General features: G+C 40.1%; 1 protein-coding gene across 2 annotated transcripts in view; it reads left to right on the top strand.

The window, feature by feature from the left end:
* Positions 1 to 1,001: 1,001 nt before the first annotated feature.
* Positions 1,002 to 19,420, top strand: part of polrmt (polymerase (RNA) mitochondrial (DNA directed)) — a 71,413-nt gene continuing 52,994 nt past the window's right edge. For both annotated transcript variants that reach the window (XR_005699047.1, XM_040052779.1), the window contains exons 1-8: positions 1,002 to 1,202; positions 4,684 to 4,782; positions 4,919 to 5,775; positions 6,821 to 6,954; positions 13,017 to 13,203; positions 15,643 to 15,792; positions 17,420 to 17,587; positions 18,102 to 18,272. Coding sequence is in view for 1 of the 2 variants with exons in the window: in XM_040052779.1 (XP_039908713.1) it covers positions 1,061 to 1,202; positions 4,684 to 4,782; positions 4,919 to 5,775; positions 6,821 to 6,954; positions 13,017 to 13,203; positions 15,643 to 15,792; positions 17,420 to 17,587; positions 18,102 to 18,272 (1,908 nt within the window). In the remaining variant the exon portion in view is untranslated. The remainder of the gene's footprint in view (positions 1,203 to 4,683; positions 4,783 to 4,918; positions 5,776 to 6,820; positions 6,955 to 13,016; positions 13,204 to 15,642; positions 15,793 to 17,419; positions 17,588 to 18,101; positions 18,273 to 19,420) is intronic.

Consider the following 19,420-nt stretch of genomic DNA (forward strand, 5'->3'; position numbering starts at 1 on the left):
TGCTGAAAACACAGAAAATTAAGTAGTTAAAAATTTTTTAGTGTCATATAAATGACATTTTTTAAACATTTTCTCTGATGGTAAAACTTACATAACCAAATTAGTGAAAATCGAACGAAAATTTTGGACTCTCTTAAAATTTCTCAGCAAAAGTCATAGACCTTCCTCAAATGTGTGTTAGTGTAACAGAACCACTACAAAGGCAGGTTTTTGGGAGTTGGAATTCCTATATTTCTGAAGGTTTTTGGCAAAGCACTGCTGGTGTTCATGCAAGCCGACATACTGTATTTCTGGGATTTCCACATTAACACACACAGAGGTAGCACCATCCCATTGAAGTGGCAGATGTCGGTATCTCTCCCAACACACATCTGGTAGTGGTTGTGAGGTTCTCGGGAAGTACCGAAGTGTCCTCCCGGAGCAACATGTGTTTGAGAGGAGGAGGATGGTCAGTCAGCTAGATGCTGGGATCTTGACTTGCTTTAGATTATGGACAACTGCAGGCAAAAGCTTTTAAGATATTTCTTGTTCAATAGCGAACAGTCTCTCTTATATACAAGCCAGTGGTTTGAGATGCACAGTCCAAAAGTAAAGTTCTACCGCCTGACCTTGCTGCTATCTTGTACATGTATACCAACATGCCAGAAAAGTCACTCCTTTATGTTGACTGTAGGCAGTGTACATTTATCTTTGTATGGGCCTCTTTGCTCCACTGTTTGACAGTCAAAAGAGTCATGATATCAGAACTCAACCGGCTAGCACTATGAAAAGTCCATCTATTAATTGTTAAACAGAAAGAAAAAAGTATAAATTTGAATAAAATTTTAAAATTCTAAAATATTCAAGGGAGAAATAAATGAATACACATCACCTGGGAAGAAGAAGTTGTTGTCTAATTAGTGTTGGTCATTCAAATACGTTAAACAACAACGCTTAACTCGATTAGTCTGCACTCGACTCATCGAGCCTTTAACATCGAATATCGCTCCTTGCGATTAGCTTGGTCTCATTTAAGATGGCTGCCTAGTGTTCTGAAGTAACGCGGTTATTACATGTCAACATGTCTCTTCTTAGAGTTTGTGCCTTTGCCAAACTTCTGAGTCGTCGGAGCGTAATTGAAAAATGCGCTGTCCGCGTGTCTTTTGCGGACTGCTGTCAGCTGTGTGCGTCGGTGAGAGGTGGCACAGTTAGATGGATATCAGGTGAGAAAACAACAGTGTAACTGCAATGTGAGGGGCACATTTGGCGACTTTCTTTTGGGACTCTTTGTTGTATATCATTGCCTTTGTGTGCTGACTGAACGCAGGGATTCCCTGTCGGATTTCGTGTTAGTAATTCAGATATTGCTGGTGATGCGTGGGCTCAGTCGGAAGCTTGGCGGTGCTTTGCTCTCCTCGTCCTTGAGGAAAACGTTGAACCTACTCCTCTGTGCAGTAATGGTAAAACTAAAGTAAACTAAATTTTAAGGTTTCACATATCAGGATATAATTATAAAGCATTTGATCCGCACCAGGTTTTAAAATGAGGTAAATGAAAGTTGAAATGAAGCGCAACACACGACACACCACACGTGTCATTATTTATTTAACAGAAATCGAGCCAAAAGCAGCGTGTAGAACCTCTATTAGCAGCAGTAACTTGAAGCAATGTTTTTTATCCGACTTTATCAGCCTGTCACATCATTGTAGAAGAATACTGCCCCCCTGTTCTTTGCAGCATTGCTTCAGTTCATTTGTGCTTTAAGATTTAGCATGCCATCTGAACAATCTAGGGTCTGAGATAGAGCTCTTTGGGGTTTTTTTTGTAATTTCTCTGAGAATTGCAGAGAGTGGAGTAGGATCAGTTCCTTTTAAGATCATTGCTGATTTCTCTCCTCATTGTCTTGGTGTCAGCACACACCTGACAGCCAAAACCTCTGTTTTCATAGAGGTGCTCACACTTGCTCATGATCAGTTAATAAGGTGCATTTAATTAATAGCAGGTGGCTGCTAGTTACCTTTTTAAATCCAATGGAAGCAAAGGTGTACGTAGATTTTCAACACACTGCTTCTGCATCTTGGCTTAGTTTTTGATAAATAAATAATGACACAGTGTAATATGGCATTTGTTGTTGTTCATATGAGATTGTGTGTGCCTAATTGTAAGAGTTGGTAAGTGTCAGATGATTATTAATTACATCCTGATATGTAAAACCATAGAACTGAAAAAGCAAATACTTTCTTTATACCGTGATTGCATGTGGAGGTAAAATACAGCCCGGGGTCAATTCAATTCAATATTGCCAGGATTTTTGACGTTTTGACACGAGGGAATGGGGGCTGGTGGGAAGGTGGCGGGTTGGGGTATGACAAATTTCAACTTTCATCTCCTTCAGATTATCCCTTTAGCTAATTGGTCCGATCGGCTCTGCCATCCTGGCGGTGTGGCTCGGACGACTGTTTATGAAGGAGTTTCACCACTGGGACAGCTTCTCTCGGACTGACTCCTGTGAACCATGGTGCATAGAGAGCACTGGTAACACGGCGACTTTGCTGACATTACGCAACTGGCGATATCAGAATCAGAATCAGAATACTTTATTAATCCCGAAGGAAATTAGGGTTACAGCAGGCAACATGCTAATGGCGCATGCGCACTTACAAAGGAACCTTCTGACCAACTTTACACAAACATCACATTGGGGAGACATGTCAGAAAGGTAGGCTGATAGGAGAAAAACAACGAAAATACATAACATGAGGTAAGAGGAGGAGAAAAAAAACTCCACTCAGACTGAGCTCCTAGTGGGAGAACAGTTTGATAACAGAAAAAACACCTCAGCACAAAAAGCACATGACTATCAATACACCATAGAAACACAAGACGAGCAACAGGGGCGGGTAAAGGGTAAGAGAGAGCCGGTGTAGACAGCACATCTGGTCCTGCAGCATGTCTGCGCTGGTCCAGTTGACTGCCATCTTCCCCGGTAGGGCACAAGCATCGAAGGCGTGGAATGGGGGGAACAGTCTAAACACAGTTGTTATCAGGGTGTTGTGTTCAGCTCCTGCCTTGAGGCCGCAGCTGGCGCCAAAGGGGTCTCCGCATGAAGTGATGATGGTTTTTACTTTAGTGCGAACAACTCATATGAATTTCAAAGCTGTTCTAACAGTCCAACACTGGTCTCTCAATCTCCCGTTGGAGAGCCGTGAGCTTTCTATGATGTTATCCAAACTTACGTTCCGTGATGTTGTCGTTCTTTTTGCTCAAAGAGCAGGTTCTGAGAACTCACGACCGCAGTGCACTTCCCCAAGATGTGATCGAATTTGCGCTCAAAGGTGTTGTTCGAGCTAGCCCCTCCAGATGTAATCCAGTTTTTCACTCAGAGGTCTTGTTCTGAGTATTCACGGCAGCCGTGCGTTCTCCAAGATCTTCTCCGTGCTGCACTCAATGAGCCCATTTTTAGAAACTCACGCCTCGTCCCATCATTTCAATCCCAGCGGGCAGCCTTGTGGGGGTTTGAACAACCGGTTCCGCTTCCTTAATTCTTCGATAAGTCAGGGCCAAGCCAGCTCCGATCAGCAAGAACCCTGTTACCATGGTTCCGAATAGGTAGATATCTTCAGCAGTCAGGCTCACCCGAGCCCAGACTTCTCGTTGAGAAGGGGTGTCGATTGCATTCAGAGACCAGTTGATCAAATCCAAATCCATAACTCCTCTTTTAGGTTTTAGAGAACAGACTGTGAGAGAGTGTTCCAGGGAAAAGTAATACAAAAAAAACCACGAGACTAGACAAGGACATAAGAGGCTAAGCAGGGAAGCTAAGGGAGAGGAGGAGAGGAGAAAAAAAAAATGCAGCTTTTCTGACTCAGGCGGTGTCTATGGGCACTGTGCAGTCTCGGCATGTGGTCACTACCTATCCAGGCCTGTTTGGTTCGGAGGGTGTTCACGAAGGGCAAACTGTGAGAGGTCTCTGAAGCAGCACTCTCCAGCAATTGCACATAAATTATCTGGGGCCTCTCGCTTTTGGGCTTCTCCAAAAGCGAGAGGCCCAAAAGCTACATATACATATACATCACGTTCTTGTGAGGACAGACAATGTCATACCAGCCATGCCATACCAATACCAGCGTTTTATTTTCATGGGCAGGGCCTCATAAGGGCACGTCTATCACTAAGCAGCGGCTCTCACAATGGATTGTGTAGGTGATTGCTCTTGGGTAGGTTTAGGGCAGCAGGCACCAGAGGGCCTGGAGGCTCACTCCACTTGTGGTCTGGCAGCGTTCGGGGCCCTTTTCAGAGAGGTGTCAATTCAGAACATATGAGCAGCAGCAAGCTGGTCTTCACCTCTCACATCTTTCCGGTTTTACAGGCTTGATGTTTCCAGTGTAGCCTAAATTGAATTGAGTCCGTGTGTGAGTGGCCTAAGTGATGGGGGTTACTCAGACCATGGCTCAGATTAGTGAGGTGGGTGGGCAGGGGTGAGATGTGAGATAAATGCTTCTGAGGAATTCGCAGGAAGGCACATTCCATAGTTAGACATCTCACTGATGCTGCTCTGAGAACCAGGGTTACACAAGTAACCTAAATGTTTGCATTGTAGTTGTCTGTATCTTTAAACAATAAACAAAATGCCTTCAAAAGTGAAAAGCCAGGCCTAAGATCCTAAATAATATCTCATCATTTGTTTGTTTGTTTGTTTTATAGGAACATCTTTGCAGCTTCAAAACATAAATGTTTCATCTAGAATTCCAAAGACCGATGAAGCAAAGAAACGTGCACTGAGACAGTTTCAGCTGTTAGACGGTATGTGACTGCAGATGGCAGTTCTAGATCTTTGTGTTGTTTGTGATATGTTATTATAGTATTTTACAGGCTAATGTAGACTGTGGTGCTTTCTGTATTACTCCTTTAGTAACATTTTTGTAATGTTCCCTCTCAGTGCTTGAGGCCAGAATCCAGCAACTACAATCTGACGTCGTTCTAGATGTCCAACATGCAAAGGTGCAGTTTATGAAGGCGCCTTCTCATGGAAGAGGTACTTCATCTGGTAAGGGCCACAGAAGCACACCCCAGGAGAAAACTGATATTCCTAAATCTGGACAGACTGGCGATAAAGGCTCCTTTAAATCTCAGCCCCGCCGCTGGATAGAAAAACTAACTCAAGAGAAGAAGAACAAACTTAAAAAACAGCAGCACCTCCAGCAAAAAATGCAAATATGTGTCAAAGAAAAACTACAAACATCATCATCTAAAGGTACCAAAAGCAGCTTGATGTCCACCGGTACAACACATAAAACAATATCTACTGGAGTTAAAAAGAGCAGAGGTCATTCAAAACTGTCAGATGAAATACGAGCTGCAGTTTCTTCGACAGCTACAGCAGCTGCTGCAACTGCCATGGCAGGAGCAGCCACCGTGCCACAAAAAGCATCTAAAAAGAAACGAAAAGACTCTAAAACACATGCTCTTGAAAAAAAGGGAACTGAACTGACTGGTACTGACCCTCAGCGCACAGCTGAGGAGTTGGCTGAGGTGGAGGAGCTGGAGAAGAGACTCAATCAACAAGTAAGCCATTGGACATTGTCAAGTAAACCAGAACGCATGCAGGAGGGCAGTGTGGGAAATGCGTGTCAGGACATCAGTCTTAGCATCTGCTCATACTTGGAGGCCTGTATATTTGCCGGGGACATCGAGCGGGCACATAATTTCCTGCTCAGTCAGCACAGAGTTATGAGTCGACGAAAACATCTCAACACAGGCGTTTACAACATCATGATGAGGGTGTGGGCCAAAAAGGTGAGTTCAGAAATAAAATTCAGGAGATGAGCAAAGCAGCTAAAGGAAATTCAGACATGACTTTTATTGCTTGTGCTTTTTTTAAGTGTAATGCGTCAAAATATGTTCTGTGACAAACATCCATGGACCTAGGGCTGTGCGATATGACCAAAATCTCATATCCCGATATAAGAATTCTATCGTCCTGATAACGATATAAATCACAAAAACGTAACATTTTCTGTAAATTCTGTGAATCTCGGGCAGCTCGTCTTGCGGGAAGTGTTTCCTGCTGAGCGTTATGTAGTTGGAATGGCGTGTTTTAACCGATGCATGAAACTATACATTTTTAGACATAAGTTGTAAAGGCCGCTGTTTTCTTTGTGAGTATTTGTTACACGGCGTGCTGCGGGGAAAAGCCTGTTCTAACGTTTGAGTCTAAGGTCTATTTTTTAGCACCTGGCGGCTCTTTTTTAAATTCTCACCCGTAAATAATCTGCTCTTTCACGTGATTCAGTTTATTTTGAAAAGTCTCAACAGGATCTTGAGCTTTATTGTGAAAGGTTTACGTGGAACATAAACAAGCGGACACGCGATGCTGTTACCGTCGTTGTTGCTAACCACAACGCATAAAATCAGGCGCTTGTCCGTCCTTAGTGTGGTTATATTAAATATAAGAGAAAGAGAGAACTTTAAGAAATTAATATAGCCACTACAGTGACCATCAAAACGATGAAAAAATATTGCCGTAAACAGTTTATTTTGCGACACCACGAAACAAACGATAGCGTAAAATGAAACGACGATTCATATCGTTATATCGAACAGCCCTACATGGGCCCACTGGCACTTAATTGTTTAGGGCCCTTTTCAAATATCTGTGGGCAAACATGCAGTTGAACATGCTTTTATTCTCTCTGCCCTTTAATAATGATCCGAAGAAACTAAACTACGCCTCATCTTTGGTCACTAATTCTGTTGACTTTAATTTTCACTTGTTTGCTTGGTATCATGGACTCAGGATAATTAGGCTCACTGCTCTCCCTTATATCTCTTTCATTTGTAGGGTACATTAAATCAGATTGGCCGCATGTTTATTCTTTTAGAAGAGGCTGGTCTGAAGCCAAATCGTGGTTCCTACTTTGCTGCTTTGGAGTGTATGGGTCGCAACCCAAACTGCTCCCCAAAGGTTGTTTCAAGGTATGTTGCAAAGATACACACGCACAGAGATCATAAAGAGGTGTGTTTATACCAACGTGTTTCACATTGCATCACATGTATTTCAGCATATGTGACATTTCAGAAGAGAGCTGACACTGTGTAGCAACATCAAGATTTACCAGCAGGGGTCATAATCAGCTCAGGCTTTTTACTTCTGGGTGAAATTTCTGTGAAAGTGCATTTATCTTAAGGTTTTTGCTGATGTGATAGTAACATACTTGCTCATTTTAAGAGCATCAATTGAATGTTTTTCGTGTAGTGTTCAAGGAATCATTTTCCTTTAGCCTGCAGGGCTGAAAAAATTTGATTTCTAGCTGCATGTCCTATATTCTCTTAATATGTTTTTACAAAGGTGAGCTCTTTAATACCATGCACATCTAAGAATTGTGGTCTGTTATTGTTTTATAAGTCTGTTTTGCAGTTTGGTCGTCTTTTGTGTCACTGGAGAATTAAGGAATGCTTTTTTTTGATAAAACTGTGTATTAAGCTGACACCTACCAGTATTCCTTCTACTTGCACTAATCACTTTTGTGGTTTCCATGGCAATCCAGCATGGCATTATTATTATTTCCTCAACTTTTTGTCAGTTGTAAATCTCTCTATTAATTAGTGCTGCTCTCACAAGGTCGCTTGAATTTGTTTTGGTTGTGGCAGCATTTTGACACAGTCTTAATGAGACTGGGTGAGGACTAATTAAATTTCTACAAGGCAGCTGAACCATACAGATAATAACTGTAGTGTAGTTAATTTCTTCTTGGATTTTGCAAATGTATTAATCAAGGACAATCTTGACAGTGTGTAGCCCAGTTCCATCTCAGCAATAACTGGGTCATCCTGACAGATCGCTACAAGCTGGGTTTGGATGCTATTTAAAATATAAATAAAACCAATGTGCAATTATTTGCAAATAATTTAAAACCTCTAACCCTAAAAAATGTATTTTTTCAAAAATGCATGCCCTTTAAGAATTTTATGCAGCTAAATGCTAATATTGGAGGTCACACCAGGACTTCAGGGAGGTCAGCTTAGCACCTGGAGTCTTTTACTGCGGCGCCCTGGTGGAATATATTGATATTAGCCTGCAACCAGCCTTTCTTTAAAATGTCCTCTTGATGTCAGCATATGTCGCTCCTTCACAGATGTGCCTTATGCACTACTGCACACCTCTATACATTATCAAAGGTGGCTTTTGAAGGGTATGCTAATAACCAACCTGAGTATTGCTCTTTGTAGCAAAGAGAAAGTGGAATCCATGATTTCAAATAACATTTTATAATTTTGATTCATTACACTGTAGGAAGTTATTCCACTTCATTTTAAAAAAAGTTTGGACCAAAAGTCAGCTGTTTTAACTACATTTGTGGATCCTGCTAAAAACCTTTTTCACTTAAGTGTTTTTGAGCCCATTGAATTTTTTTTTAAAGTTAGATATTATCTTTTAAATTGTGTCAATTTTAGCTGCTTTGAATCATTCCAAAATATTTTACCTGGTAGATTATAAATGCACCATTTGTTTTCACAAGATTTAATAAATTGTAGAATTTTTAAGCAGTAATCCCCTATTTAATTTTTCCTTTGTCATTCTTATCCCAAATATTTTAACAGATGCTGCTGGCATCCCATTCAAAATGTCTGTATATGTTTGAATAAGCAAGTAACAACCTTTCAGCATGTCTTTGTTATGTTCAAATAAAAATGTGGTTTCTAAAACACTTTAAAAAAACTTTCTGGAAAGAGTTATATTAATTTAATTTCTGAATTGCATGAGACTCAGAAAATATAAACTTGCTAAGCAAAGCTCACAGTTTCAGGAGAAGCCTGTATGTTGTCACAGCACCGGTGCCTGTTTGATAGCAACTAGGAGAAAATGCAGGCAGCCGGCCCTGCTGCCGAGGCAGACGCGGGGCTCATATTTAATTTTCTTTTTTCCTTTCTGATAAACCTAACATTAGTCTTATAGCAGATGAAAAACTACAGAGCACAGGGGTTGTGTTTTTTTATTATCTCTCTTTTATAATATGCAGCCCCTGTTTGAACACAGCTACATAAATGCTGCGTCCTTGATGAGAATGCTGTCTGACTACAGAAGTTATTCTGACAGCAGCTGAGAAACATGGATGATAAATGAATACAGGTATTATTCTTTATACAGAAAAGATTGACTTGTAAAATGTCCTGCTCAAACTTCCTCTTAAGGCTTTTAAGAATTCTCTGAGGTCATAAACATCCGTTTCTGTTCCAACCACGCAAACTTTGTTTGTTTTTTTTGCCTGTCTCGTTCGGCACTGTAGCAATCAGAATTATTGTCTAAAGGCCAAGAAAAATGCCCAGAAAATTATTTTCCCAGGTGGATCATTACGGCTTTGTCATCCTGGTCCACTTAATTGATGTTTATTATTTTTTTTTTTTTTTTTACTTTTAAGTTATTACAGTGGTAACAGACAGGACCGGGGGATAGGAAAGACAAGTACAGTTGGGAAAAAGCTCAAGAAAAGGAGCGGGAAAGAAAAACAGGGGGAAGAAAGACAGAGAGAAAAGAAACAAAAAATCTGCTTGATCACCTGCTGGGAAAAAAGAACAAGCAGAAAGAGCACAACACAGTAGGGAAACCACAGCAACAACCAACATAAGCATAACTAACAGTAAATAATGAATATTGAATGTTACTGAGCAGCACGCAAGACCGACAACCCTCACGTCACTTCTGGCTGTAATCAGTACTTTTCCAGATTTCATCTGCTTAGTCATGTCACGTGCTTTTGCTGAAAACGTGTACAGAACAACACGGACACTTAAGTCTTTGACTCTGAGGACATCACCTTAGGCAGTGTGCTCCAGTGGCGATACAGGTGGCAGGGCATTAGGGTTGGCGGTGGGTATCTGGTTGGTCCATCGATCACTGTAAGCTGATGCTCATATGACATTGTTGTTCAGCAGTGCTGCCCTCCCGCTCTGTCTCTGGCTAAGCAGCTTCTTCTTTCCCTTACCTTATTCATTATCTTTCACTACTTTTTGTTGTTGTCATTAAATCCCTGTTTTCCCTATGCCCTCCCTCCCTTTTTTTTCTTTTTTTATTAGTCCAACTGCTATACTCTTCTAATACTGAAATCCCCAAAGTCTCTCCTGCAGCATCCTTGCCCTCAGTGTAACAGTGTGCTTCTTCTCTCTTTTTCTCACATGCACAGCAACATTCTGAAACACACACTCTCATCCCTTTATATTTTGCCTTTATAAGTCCTGTATCCTCCAGAGCGCTATATTCCCTAAGGTGCAGCAGAGCGGTCACAGGGCTGATTGTGCTCTGTCTTTCAACCTCTCTGCCCTCTTTGTTCCTTTGGACCACATTGCCAGCACCCAGACTAATCCTGTCTTTGTTCAGGGCTCTCTCATTTACCCAGGACAAAATTGCATCTTGCATCACAAGAGACTCTGAGGCATGAGTGAAAATGCTTTTTTTTTTTTTTTTTTTTTTTTTTTCTTACCTCTTTGGCCTCGTTTAAAATATTCCCAAACTTTTGAGTAATATTACAGTCCCTCTTTTGTTTGTTAATCAGTGACTTCAGAACAGTGCACTTCTGATGGGCCTCAATAGGTGGAAACTGCTGAGCCAGGGTTTTCTCCAGTTGCTAATTAACGTGCTGTTATTTATAATTGTCTTGAGTAAAAGGTGTGCTGGGTGAAGCAGAGCTCTGTTATCCGTGTTGTCAGTGATAAATGGGTTTTCCTCACCCCTCTCTTGGCTTTGTCATGTAGTTCTGTTGTTAACTTTAAAGGAGCACTGGTGCCAAACATGCTGCCTACATTTTATATGTACATTATTTTTTAATAATATTATCACTTTTTGTCTAGCTAATAGTATCTCAAAGATGCTGCATGCACAGGACTGATAGTCTGTTATTTTGTTTTTTATTTGTACAGTTTATAGTCGCTGTGTTTCTCCTGAATCCGAGGCTTAAAATACTTTATAATATGTATTTCATAGTTTGCATATGCAGATTCTGAATTAAATCTTACATCTAATAGGACTGCATATCCATAATAATGTACTCAGACCTTTTAACCCCTGAGTCGCACTAGTCATAAAGGAATAAAGCTGCAGCAGACGGAAAAAATATTAATTCACAGACCTTTTTAGGCATCGTATATCAAACTGAGTTATGGACTACTCATTACATTACACTTCTCATTTATATTCCAACAACACTGGAGTTTTCTGTATTCTGTAGTCCAGTCATGGAGTCTGCGCTCTCTCTAGGAGATTCTGTTTAAATAAACATTTCACTGGTGTCATCAGTGGCCATCTGCCTCTTGATTAAACTCATATTTTTGAGACTGACAGAAGGCTTGTCAATGCAAATACTTCAATTGATATTCTGCAACTCTTGATCAGGACAGAAGAAACATATACAATGATGCCAGAGAGAGGTTTGTGTTTTTTATTAATCAGGGAGCCAGGAAGTTATATAATTAAGTTATCCTCTTCCCACATCAGCAGGCAGGTCAGATGTTATAAACTCGACTCGTGATCATACTCTGTGGTCTGATCCATCATAATAACCATAATCTCCTTTGAAAATGAAAATCTACCTCTTGTGTCCTCTTAGTGGCATTCCAGCTAGCTTTGTGAGTGCTCCCTGGCTAATCTGATGGAATGAAGAGGTGCTAATACCTTCTGCGACGAGTTTGAGGAACATTTTTTAAATATACAGTACTATGCTTTGCTTCCAGCACATTCATTTGGCAAGTGAAAGGCCATTGGTGTGATTCCAGCCAGAGACACAAATCCCTGTTGGTGTTGCGTCAGGAAGGGCCTTGGATGTAAAAGTTGACATGCAGAGCTACCTGCTGTGATGACTCTTTGCGGGACGGGAGAAGCCTGTACTGTACTGTGCAAAGTCTTGAGCTACCCATCATTTCTTGATGTTTTAGTTCCACAGAGCCAGAAGTTCTGCTAATTTAATTTAATTTAATTTAATTTCATAGGTTTTTTTTTTCCACTTTGTTGTATCAGCCTGTCACAAAAACATTATGTTTCCTTTTTGTTAGTTGAATCTATGAAAAATGCCAAAGACAGCACAGTTTGGCAGATGTAAAATAGCATTTTTACACCAACGAGGTGAGTTAAGAGCTATTGACCAAACACTTGTATGTCAGCATGGTGTGCAGTGTGTCCTTAAAAAAATGAGGAAACTAAACAGTTAAAAAGCCTAATTACAGCTGATGAGCAGTATCAGAAAGTCATGAAACAAAATTCAGCAAAGACCTGACGCTGGACCTGAGTCGACCCATTTAAACAAACAACAACCTTTATTTGTCACTTACAATCATACAGAGTACAACTTGTAGTGAAATGCTTGTGTCCGAGCCGCGCCATTCCAGGGCTTGGTTTTAGCATGTGGGAGTCTAGCCAGGACTCTTACTGGATACCAAGTGGGAATCAAACTTGCGACTCCCACTCTGTTTGCTGAAGCCTCATCAGAAATGGGTGAATGGGTGGCTGTGAAGAAGCCCTTTTTAAAGAGGGAAATTGGGGGGGAAAGAATGAGGAATGTTAAAATTGGTCATACTGAAGAACATTCGAGCTCAGTAGAATTGTAAAAACTCTGTTTTGGCTTATATGCTGTATTTTTTTTTTTCTATGTTTGCACATTTTGATAAATCACTGCACCTGTTTTCCCGAGATTTTCCACCTGCCGTTAAAGCATGGCAAAACTTTTCAATCTTTTGTGGCATCTGTGATAACTTTTTGGCTTCATCATATTTAAAATATGCTTATATTCTTCACACTTCAAAAAAATCTTCTCATTTTAACACATATTGTGTAGTACATACTATCTTTGTAGTATTTTCAAATTAAAACAGGGTTTAAATTCATTGCAAATGATTGCATTCTGGCTTTTTTACTTTTTTTTTTTTTATACTGTCACAGCTTGTCCCATTGACTAGTATCTTTAGCTCTCTACTGACATTACATAAGTAAAACCTTGTTTTAAGAGATAATATACATGTGGCACAAAGACTGTACGTTTCTGCATTTCCAGGTGTCTGAGCCAGATGGAGGAGGATGGCCTCTCTGTGGATGATCTGTTCAACCGATGTGTTTTCCGGCAAGATGAGAGGGACATGCTGCTAAAAGCCATACGCATCGTAAAGCCAGAGTATCAGCCCAGGCTCAACATGCACACAAGCCAGTGTTCTTCATTGCTGGTTCAAGACTTCTACTCAGAGGTATCACAGAGTCAGGTCTTTTGTTATCAGCGAACTTATTTACTGACAAGCTGGCACATGGGAAAATTAGATGCCCATCTTTTCTGCTGATGTCAAGATAGTGGAAGTTAAATAATTAATCCACATATACACGTGTTCATCTGGTCTTTGATCTTGACATTATCTTAAACTGAAATCATTGGAAATCATGGTGACCGCTGCATTTTTTTTTTATGGTCGGATGACAGAATCTGCATCTTTGTATTAATTAACCATTAGCATTTACTTTAGTTGGCGTTCACAAAAATCTTTAAAAGCATTATGTAAAGAATTTATTTAGAAACTAAATGTGACTTGACACAGGAATTACTTTTAAGGCTCACTGTTTTGCATGTTTCGCCAGTCAAACCGTCAGAGCTGGGGAAGCTGTCACAAGGCTCCAGCTTGACTACGAAAGATTTGATTGTCAACCCTTCACAGCCAGACAGGCACTGTTCTATTTATAGTGAGCCACGTCTGCTTTCTAATGGGCCCTCTGCTTTAGTTGCCTCTCCTCCTCTCACCTCTCCTCCTCCTTCCCACCTTCCTACTCCTCGTGATTCTCACACAATTCGTTAACAGCTTTTCGTGCCATTGTAGTATTTTTAGCCTCAGTCCATGCAGCATATTCACTTTTAGACCTCTCAGTCTTATTGTTAGTGTGTGTGTGTGTTTAATAGAGGGATGGTAGCAAGGTCAGCAGGTCTTATTCTATGAGTGTGAATGTGGGACTGTGCCACTTCATGATATGCCAAAAAGGTCAAATGTGACCGGATCTTTCCTGCTGGCTTTTAATGCATTTATAAAGGTAGTTTGTAATTTATCTGACTCTGGCTTTTTTTTTTTTGGCAGGTCGTAGGGGCTTAAAGGCTGTTCAAATAACTGGCCCATTTGATAACAGAGTGGCACAATGAATGATCTCTGGAGGGTTTTCAATCAGTTTGAGCAGCAGAAGCACAGACTAATTAAAATACTGTTTGCTGCTGTGAGAAGAGATTTTGATTAAAGCTTCAGATCGTACAAAATGCAGTTTGATCTAGTTTCTACTTGTCTTTGGAGAGTGTATTATTCTCTCATTTAATTATCTGTTTCATTGGGAAAGTGTCCTATATTTGCATACTTTTTTTAAAACCATGCTTTTAATATTGCTCATCTTGCTGTATTAAATACAGCTCACTTTTCCTGCTCAGACTTATTCCAAAAAGTACATTATGATCACTAGGGCTGTGCGACATGACCAAAATCTCATATCCCGATATAAGAATTCTATCGTCCTGATAACGATATAAATCACAAAAATGTAACATTTTCTGTAAATTCTGTGAATCTCGGGCAGCTCGTCTTGCGGGAAGTGTTTCCAGCTGCGCGTCATGTAGCTGGAGTCGAGTGTTTTAACCGATGCATGAAACTATACATTTTTAGACATAAATTGTAAAGGCCGCCGTTTTCTTTGTGAGTATTTATTACACAGCGTGCTGCGGGGAAAAGCCTGTTCTAACGTTTGAGTCTAAGGTTTATTTTTTAGCACCTGGCGGCTCTTTTTTTAAATTCTCACCCGTAAATAATCTGCTCTTTCACGTGATTCAGTTTATTTTGAAAAGTCTCAACAGGATCTTGAGCTTTATTGTGAAAGGTTTATGTGGAACATAAACAAGCGGACTCGTTGTTGCTAACCATAATGCATAAAAACAGGCGCGTGTCCGTCTGTAGTGTGGTTATATAAAATATAAGAGAAAGAGAGAACTTTAAGAAATTAATATAGCCACTACAGTGACCATCAAAACGATGAAGAAATATTGCCGTAAACAGTTTATTTTGCGACACCACGAAACAAACGATAGCGTAAAATGAAACGATAGACGTTTTTATATCGTCATCCGATATATATCGTTATATCAAACAGCCCTAATGATCACGGAGTGGCCTCACCAGTCTCCAAGAGCGGCAAACAAGAAACCTGAAACATTTAGACAGTTCTTGTAAAGAGGAGTGGGTCGACCTGGTGACGAAGGTTTCTCCACCAAGTACTGTTTTCTTTGGGGATCAAATACTTATTTCACAGAATGAGATGTGAATATATATGGATATTTATATCTTTTATGTATTTTTTTTTTTTTTGTTCTGGATTTTTGGTTTATATTCTGTCTCTCTCTGTTCAGATAAAACCACTATAAAAATTAGTAGCCAATACCATTGAGCCATTACCTAAAGAGCTATTCGCCACAGGTGAAGCTCCGAGTTTTAAATGGAAGCAGAATTAGATAGGTGGCAATGTTGGTGGTTGGACAGGTGCCTGGGTTGAGTTGAGTTTGTTCCGTTAGGGTTTTCGGTTTTGAAGGTTAGGCTCAGGCCAAGAAAGATCTGCACTGTACAAGATATCGTTTGTGTCTGTCTGATGTTTGGTTACGTGTTATGTTTTAGAGGGCGGACCACATCTACCCAAAATTGGACTTCACACAGGAGGATCTCCAGGAGCGTTTTAAACGTCAGCTGAGTGTGGAGCAGGCCTGCACGATCACCATAGACTCTGTGGAAGCTGCCAAGCCCGTCACTGAAAACATGGCGAAAATGGTAAATCAACCGACTCGGTTCCCCTTTTCGTCTTCAGCTTGTCCTTTATGTTGACTGTTTTTTGTGTACATACAAAGTGCTCTGATGCTCATGAGAATGGATTGTGTAATGAAAAGGATTCAGGTATTAATGACACATGGCTAGTTGTTTTGTTTTAGAAACAACAGCTGTCTTAAATGACACAGATCAGGTCAGTGGTGGTGAAGCGTTGCCTTTGCTCTGTTAATGTTAGTTATGGGTAATTAATTATTATAATTTGGGATAGATTGCATGCAGGTGATCTAAACTCAATGCAAACATTATGTATTTTGTTGCCCACACCCACAGTAGTGTTCTGATTCGTGAGCATGTGGTGGTATATGTCTTTTAAAGAAAGATACGTTTCACAGTAACTTTTTCTTCTCTTCTCTTTCTTTGGTTGTTGGAATGAAAAAAAGTTTCATTTTTGCTGGAAGAACATTGCATTCTTGCTGTTTTGTGCTGACAGTTTATCCTTTTGAACCACAAAAAAGCCTACAGATCTCCAGCAAAACACAGCATACTGGCACCCAGTGTAATATTCAGACTGTAGAGGATGTGTATCGTCTTGGCAGTAATCTGCTTTTTTTTTGGTATAATTATGATAATATTTATAATGTTTTACTGAGATATAATTATTTTTCTCTGATGTAAATTTTAAAACGATATGCATGCAGGCTCGACAGGTTAGATGAAGAAACATTGTATTCCTGCGGTGTGCTTTTTTACGAACTCTGGCATTTACAGTCTTGGCTGGGCCGTCTGTCTGTGCAGATGGGCTATGTGGGAAGCAAGCAGGCAGAGAGTCCCTGGTGGTCAGGAAGCATTTGCAGACAGGCAGGGCAGAATAATAATGTATTGTAATGGAGGCCGCTGGGGAGAATGCGGAGTCACCCCTCTATTCACAATCCAGACTGGGTCTCTGTTTCAGTCAAACTAAAGAGAAAACATTAACACATGCACACGCAGTCATTTAACTTGAGTGCAAGTAATGTAAGAGTCAAATGTTGCTCAGGTTCATAGCAGCCATACATCTGCTAATTCTTAGTTGGCAGTTGATCAGCTTTGGAGGTGAAAAGGGCCAGCCTGGTCCACGCTTCTCTTCATAAAGCTTGTTTTTTATAGGTCCTTCTAGAGTAGTGTGTCTTGGTAATCACTTGAACTAATCAATCATTAATTAGTTTGATGCATTCAAATTGAAATTTCTAACAGGCTAGACTTTGAAAACACAGAGCAGACTCTTCCTTTCTGTTTTAGCCTTAGAAAAACAAGTGCTGACCCAGTTGTGTTGTCTCAGAAGGCTAGTCTCGCTTCTCACTGTCATTTGAATATATCTGGGCCGAACAAGCTTAAACAACTAATGAAATTCATGGCCATGTTAGACACAAGGCTTCCGTCCAGTGTGATATGACCATTTCTACTGCATATTTCAAATGATCTTCCATTTGGATCATGTAGTTTCTGATAAAGGCTTCTGGATTGGGTTTTTTTGTTTGTTTTTTGATTTTTTTTTTTTTTTCCCCCTAACAACTTCAACAAATTCACCCTTTATGGTTTTTATGCTATCGGTCACTTTCATGAAATTGATCCCGTTGTGTTGTCCTTTCAGAGAGAGCTGTTGGCAGAGCAGCGGATTCAGTGGCAGAAGATCCTTCTCCAGGCCTTAAGGGAGAGCAAAATGATCCTGGCAAAAAGCAACACCAGGGACTACAGACTTAACCTTTATCCGTATCTGTGTCTCCTGGAAGATAAAGAGTATGTTGACATCATGATACAGGTAATACAAGCCACCTAGCCCAGCCTACCGATCAATAAAAAGCCAGAATTTTAAGATATTACAAAGACTTGTCTCTGTTTTGATAAAGTTGAGATCAATTTTATTTTACTACAGCATTACAAAGTGGTCTGTACTGATGTTCTGTCTTTTGTTTGTTTTTTTGTCGTTGCGTTTGTGTAATTTGACACAACCAATATGGGAAAAACCATAGAACACAAATCAAGTAGCTAACAGTGGCAATGTCCATCAAAACATCACATTATAAGAGTTAAGCAGGACATGCTTTCATCAGATATCTTTGCTTCCAGTACAGGGGAAATATGCAGGGTTATGAGAACCAATTCTAGAACACAGTTTGCATTATAATCTTTCCCTCTGATCCCCCCAAACCCCCTTTTTTTCCATTAGACTAATAAGACTTTACAAAAGCCCTGAACAGTCATTTGCTGTTTTTTATTTATTTATATATTGTTTTTTAATGTAAGATATCTTTTAACTGTGTTCCTTTGTCCAGAGTGTTGCCAACTTGCCTCCTAGCGGAGAGTCGCTAAAGATTTTAGCTCGAGATCTCGGCAATAGGGTCTTCACCAAGTACTGCGTGCGTCAGAAGCACCAGAATCAGACGGTGGAAAAGCTGGGCAGCATTTATAACGCCTACACAGACCTACTGGCCAAAGATACTAAGGTAAAAAGAAAAAAACTCCTCATACTTGTTAGCAAGAGATATGCTTTGCATGCTGTACTGCATGGCAGTTGTTATAAAATCTGCAATATTATGGCTGAAGTATGATGTAGCTACTACTGATTTGAAAGCACAATACAGATTTCTAAAGTTTAATCTTCTGTTTTATCATCCAGTGTGGACTATCGGCTTTCATTTCTCAGCGCTGCATTCTTTTTTTTCTTTTTTTTAATCATATTTTACTTCCCAGAAGCCAGACCGAATTTGTTTGACCAATTAAACTACAATATTTTCATGTTATGAAGCCAAATGTTATAGACTTCTGTAAACTTTGTTTGCGACCTTGTTCTCAAACTCATTGAAATGCTGTTTACTCCTTTTTAGTAAAATGAAGGACTGTGTTTCCTCAATGGGACTGTACAGGCAGGATCACTGACTCACTGTTTTGATGGTTCTGGAGCACTCAGGGAAAATGCGTATGTCATCAAGACTATAATGAGCAAGAGCTCATTATAGTCCACCAGTTAGTTAGACTCGATGTTAGTTAAGGTGTTTTATGAAAGGCACTTTATATGCAGCCTTTGTAGTTAAAATGCTGCCTATTAAAATGTTTTTCATTGTTGTTTTGACAGCGAGTGTTACTTTAAATTCTCCCTTGTCAAAGTTCTCACTTTACATATTTATGTGTTCAAGGATCAATTTTGAAGATAAATGTCAGAAACGATAGGCAACGCTCCCTGTTACTGAAGGCTAGTAGTGTTTATGTAGAGTATTTATTATTAAACGTCTACGTAAAATTAAAATTTGGGCACCAGAACTCCTCATATTTGGGGGAGAGGGTGGACTGCTAAGGTATTAACTGACATTAGCGGGTTTAGTAAGCTGCAGCAGACAGGCACATTTATGCTAATCAGTAACAAATAAACAAAAAACAAGAATGAGACTTTTCAGAACTAAAGCACAAATTTCTTTTCTGGACTGTAGCACACAGTGAAGCCATATTATTTGTCAGATAATTCAACTAAAGTGCTCCAAAAGGCACCAGAAGCACAAACATAGTCAAGGGGTCCAATCAGTGATTGCAGTCAGTGATCGTGAGACCTGGCAGGCAGTAATAAGCTACAGCTTCCTGTGTTTGCACATCTAATGAT

Source organism: Simochromis diagramma, unplaced genomic scaffold (assembly GCF_900408965.1).
Source record: "Simochromis diagramma unplaced genomic scaffold, fSimDia1.1 OVJJ01000419.1, whole genome shotgun sequence".
NCBI lineage: Eukaryota > Metazoa > Chordata > Actinopteri > Cichliformes > Cichlidae > Simochromis > Simochromis diagramma.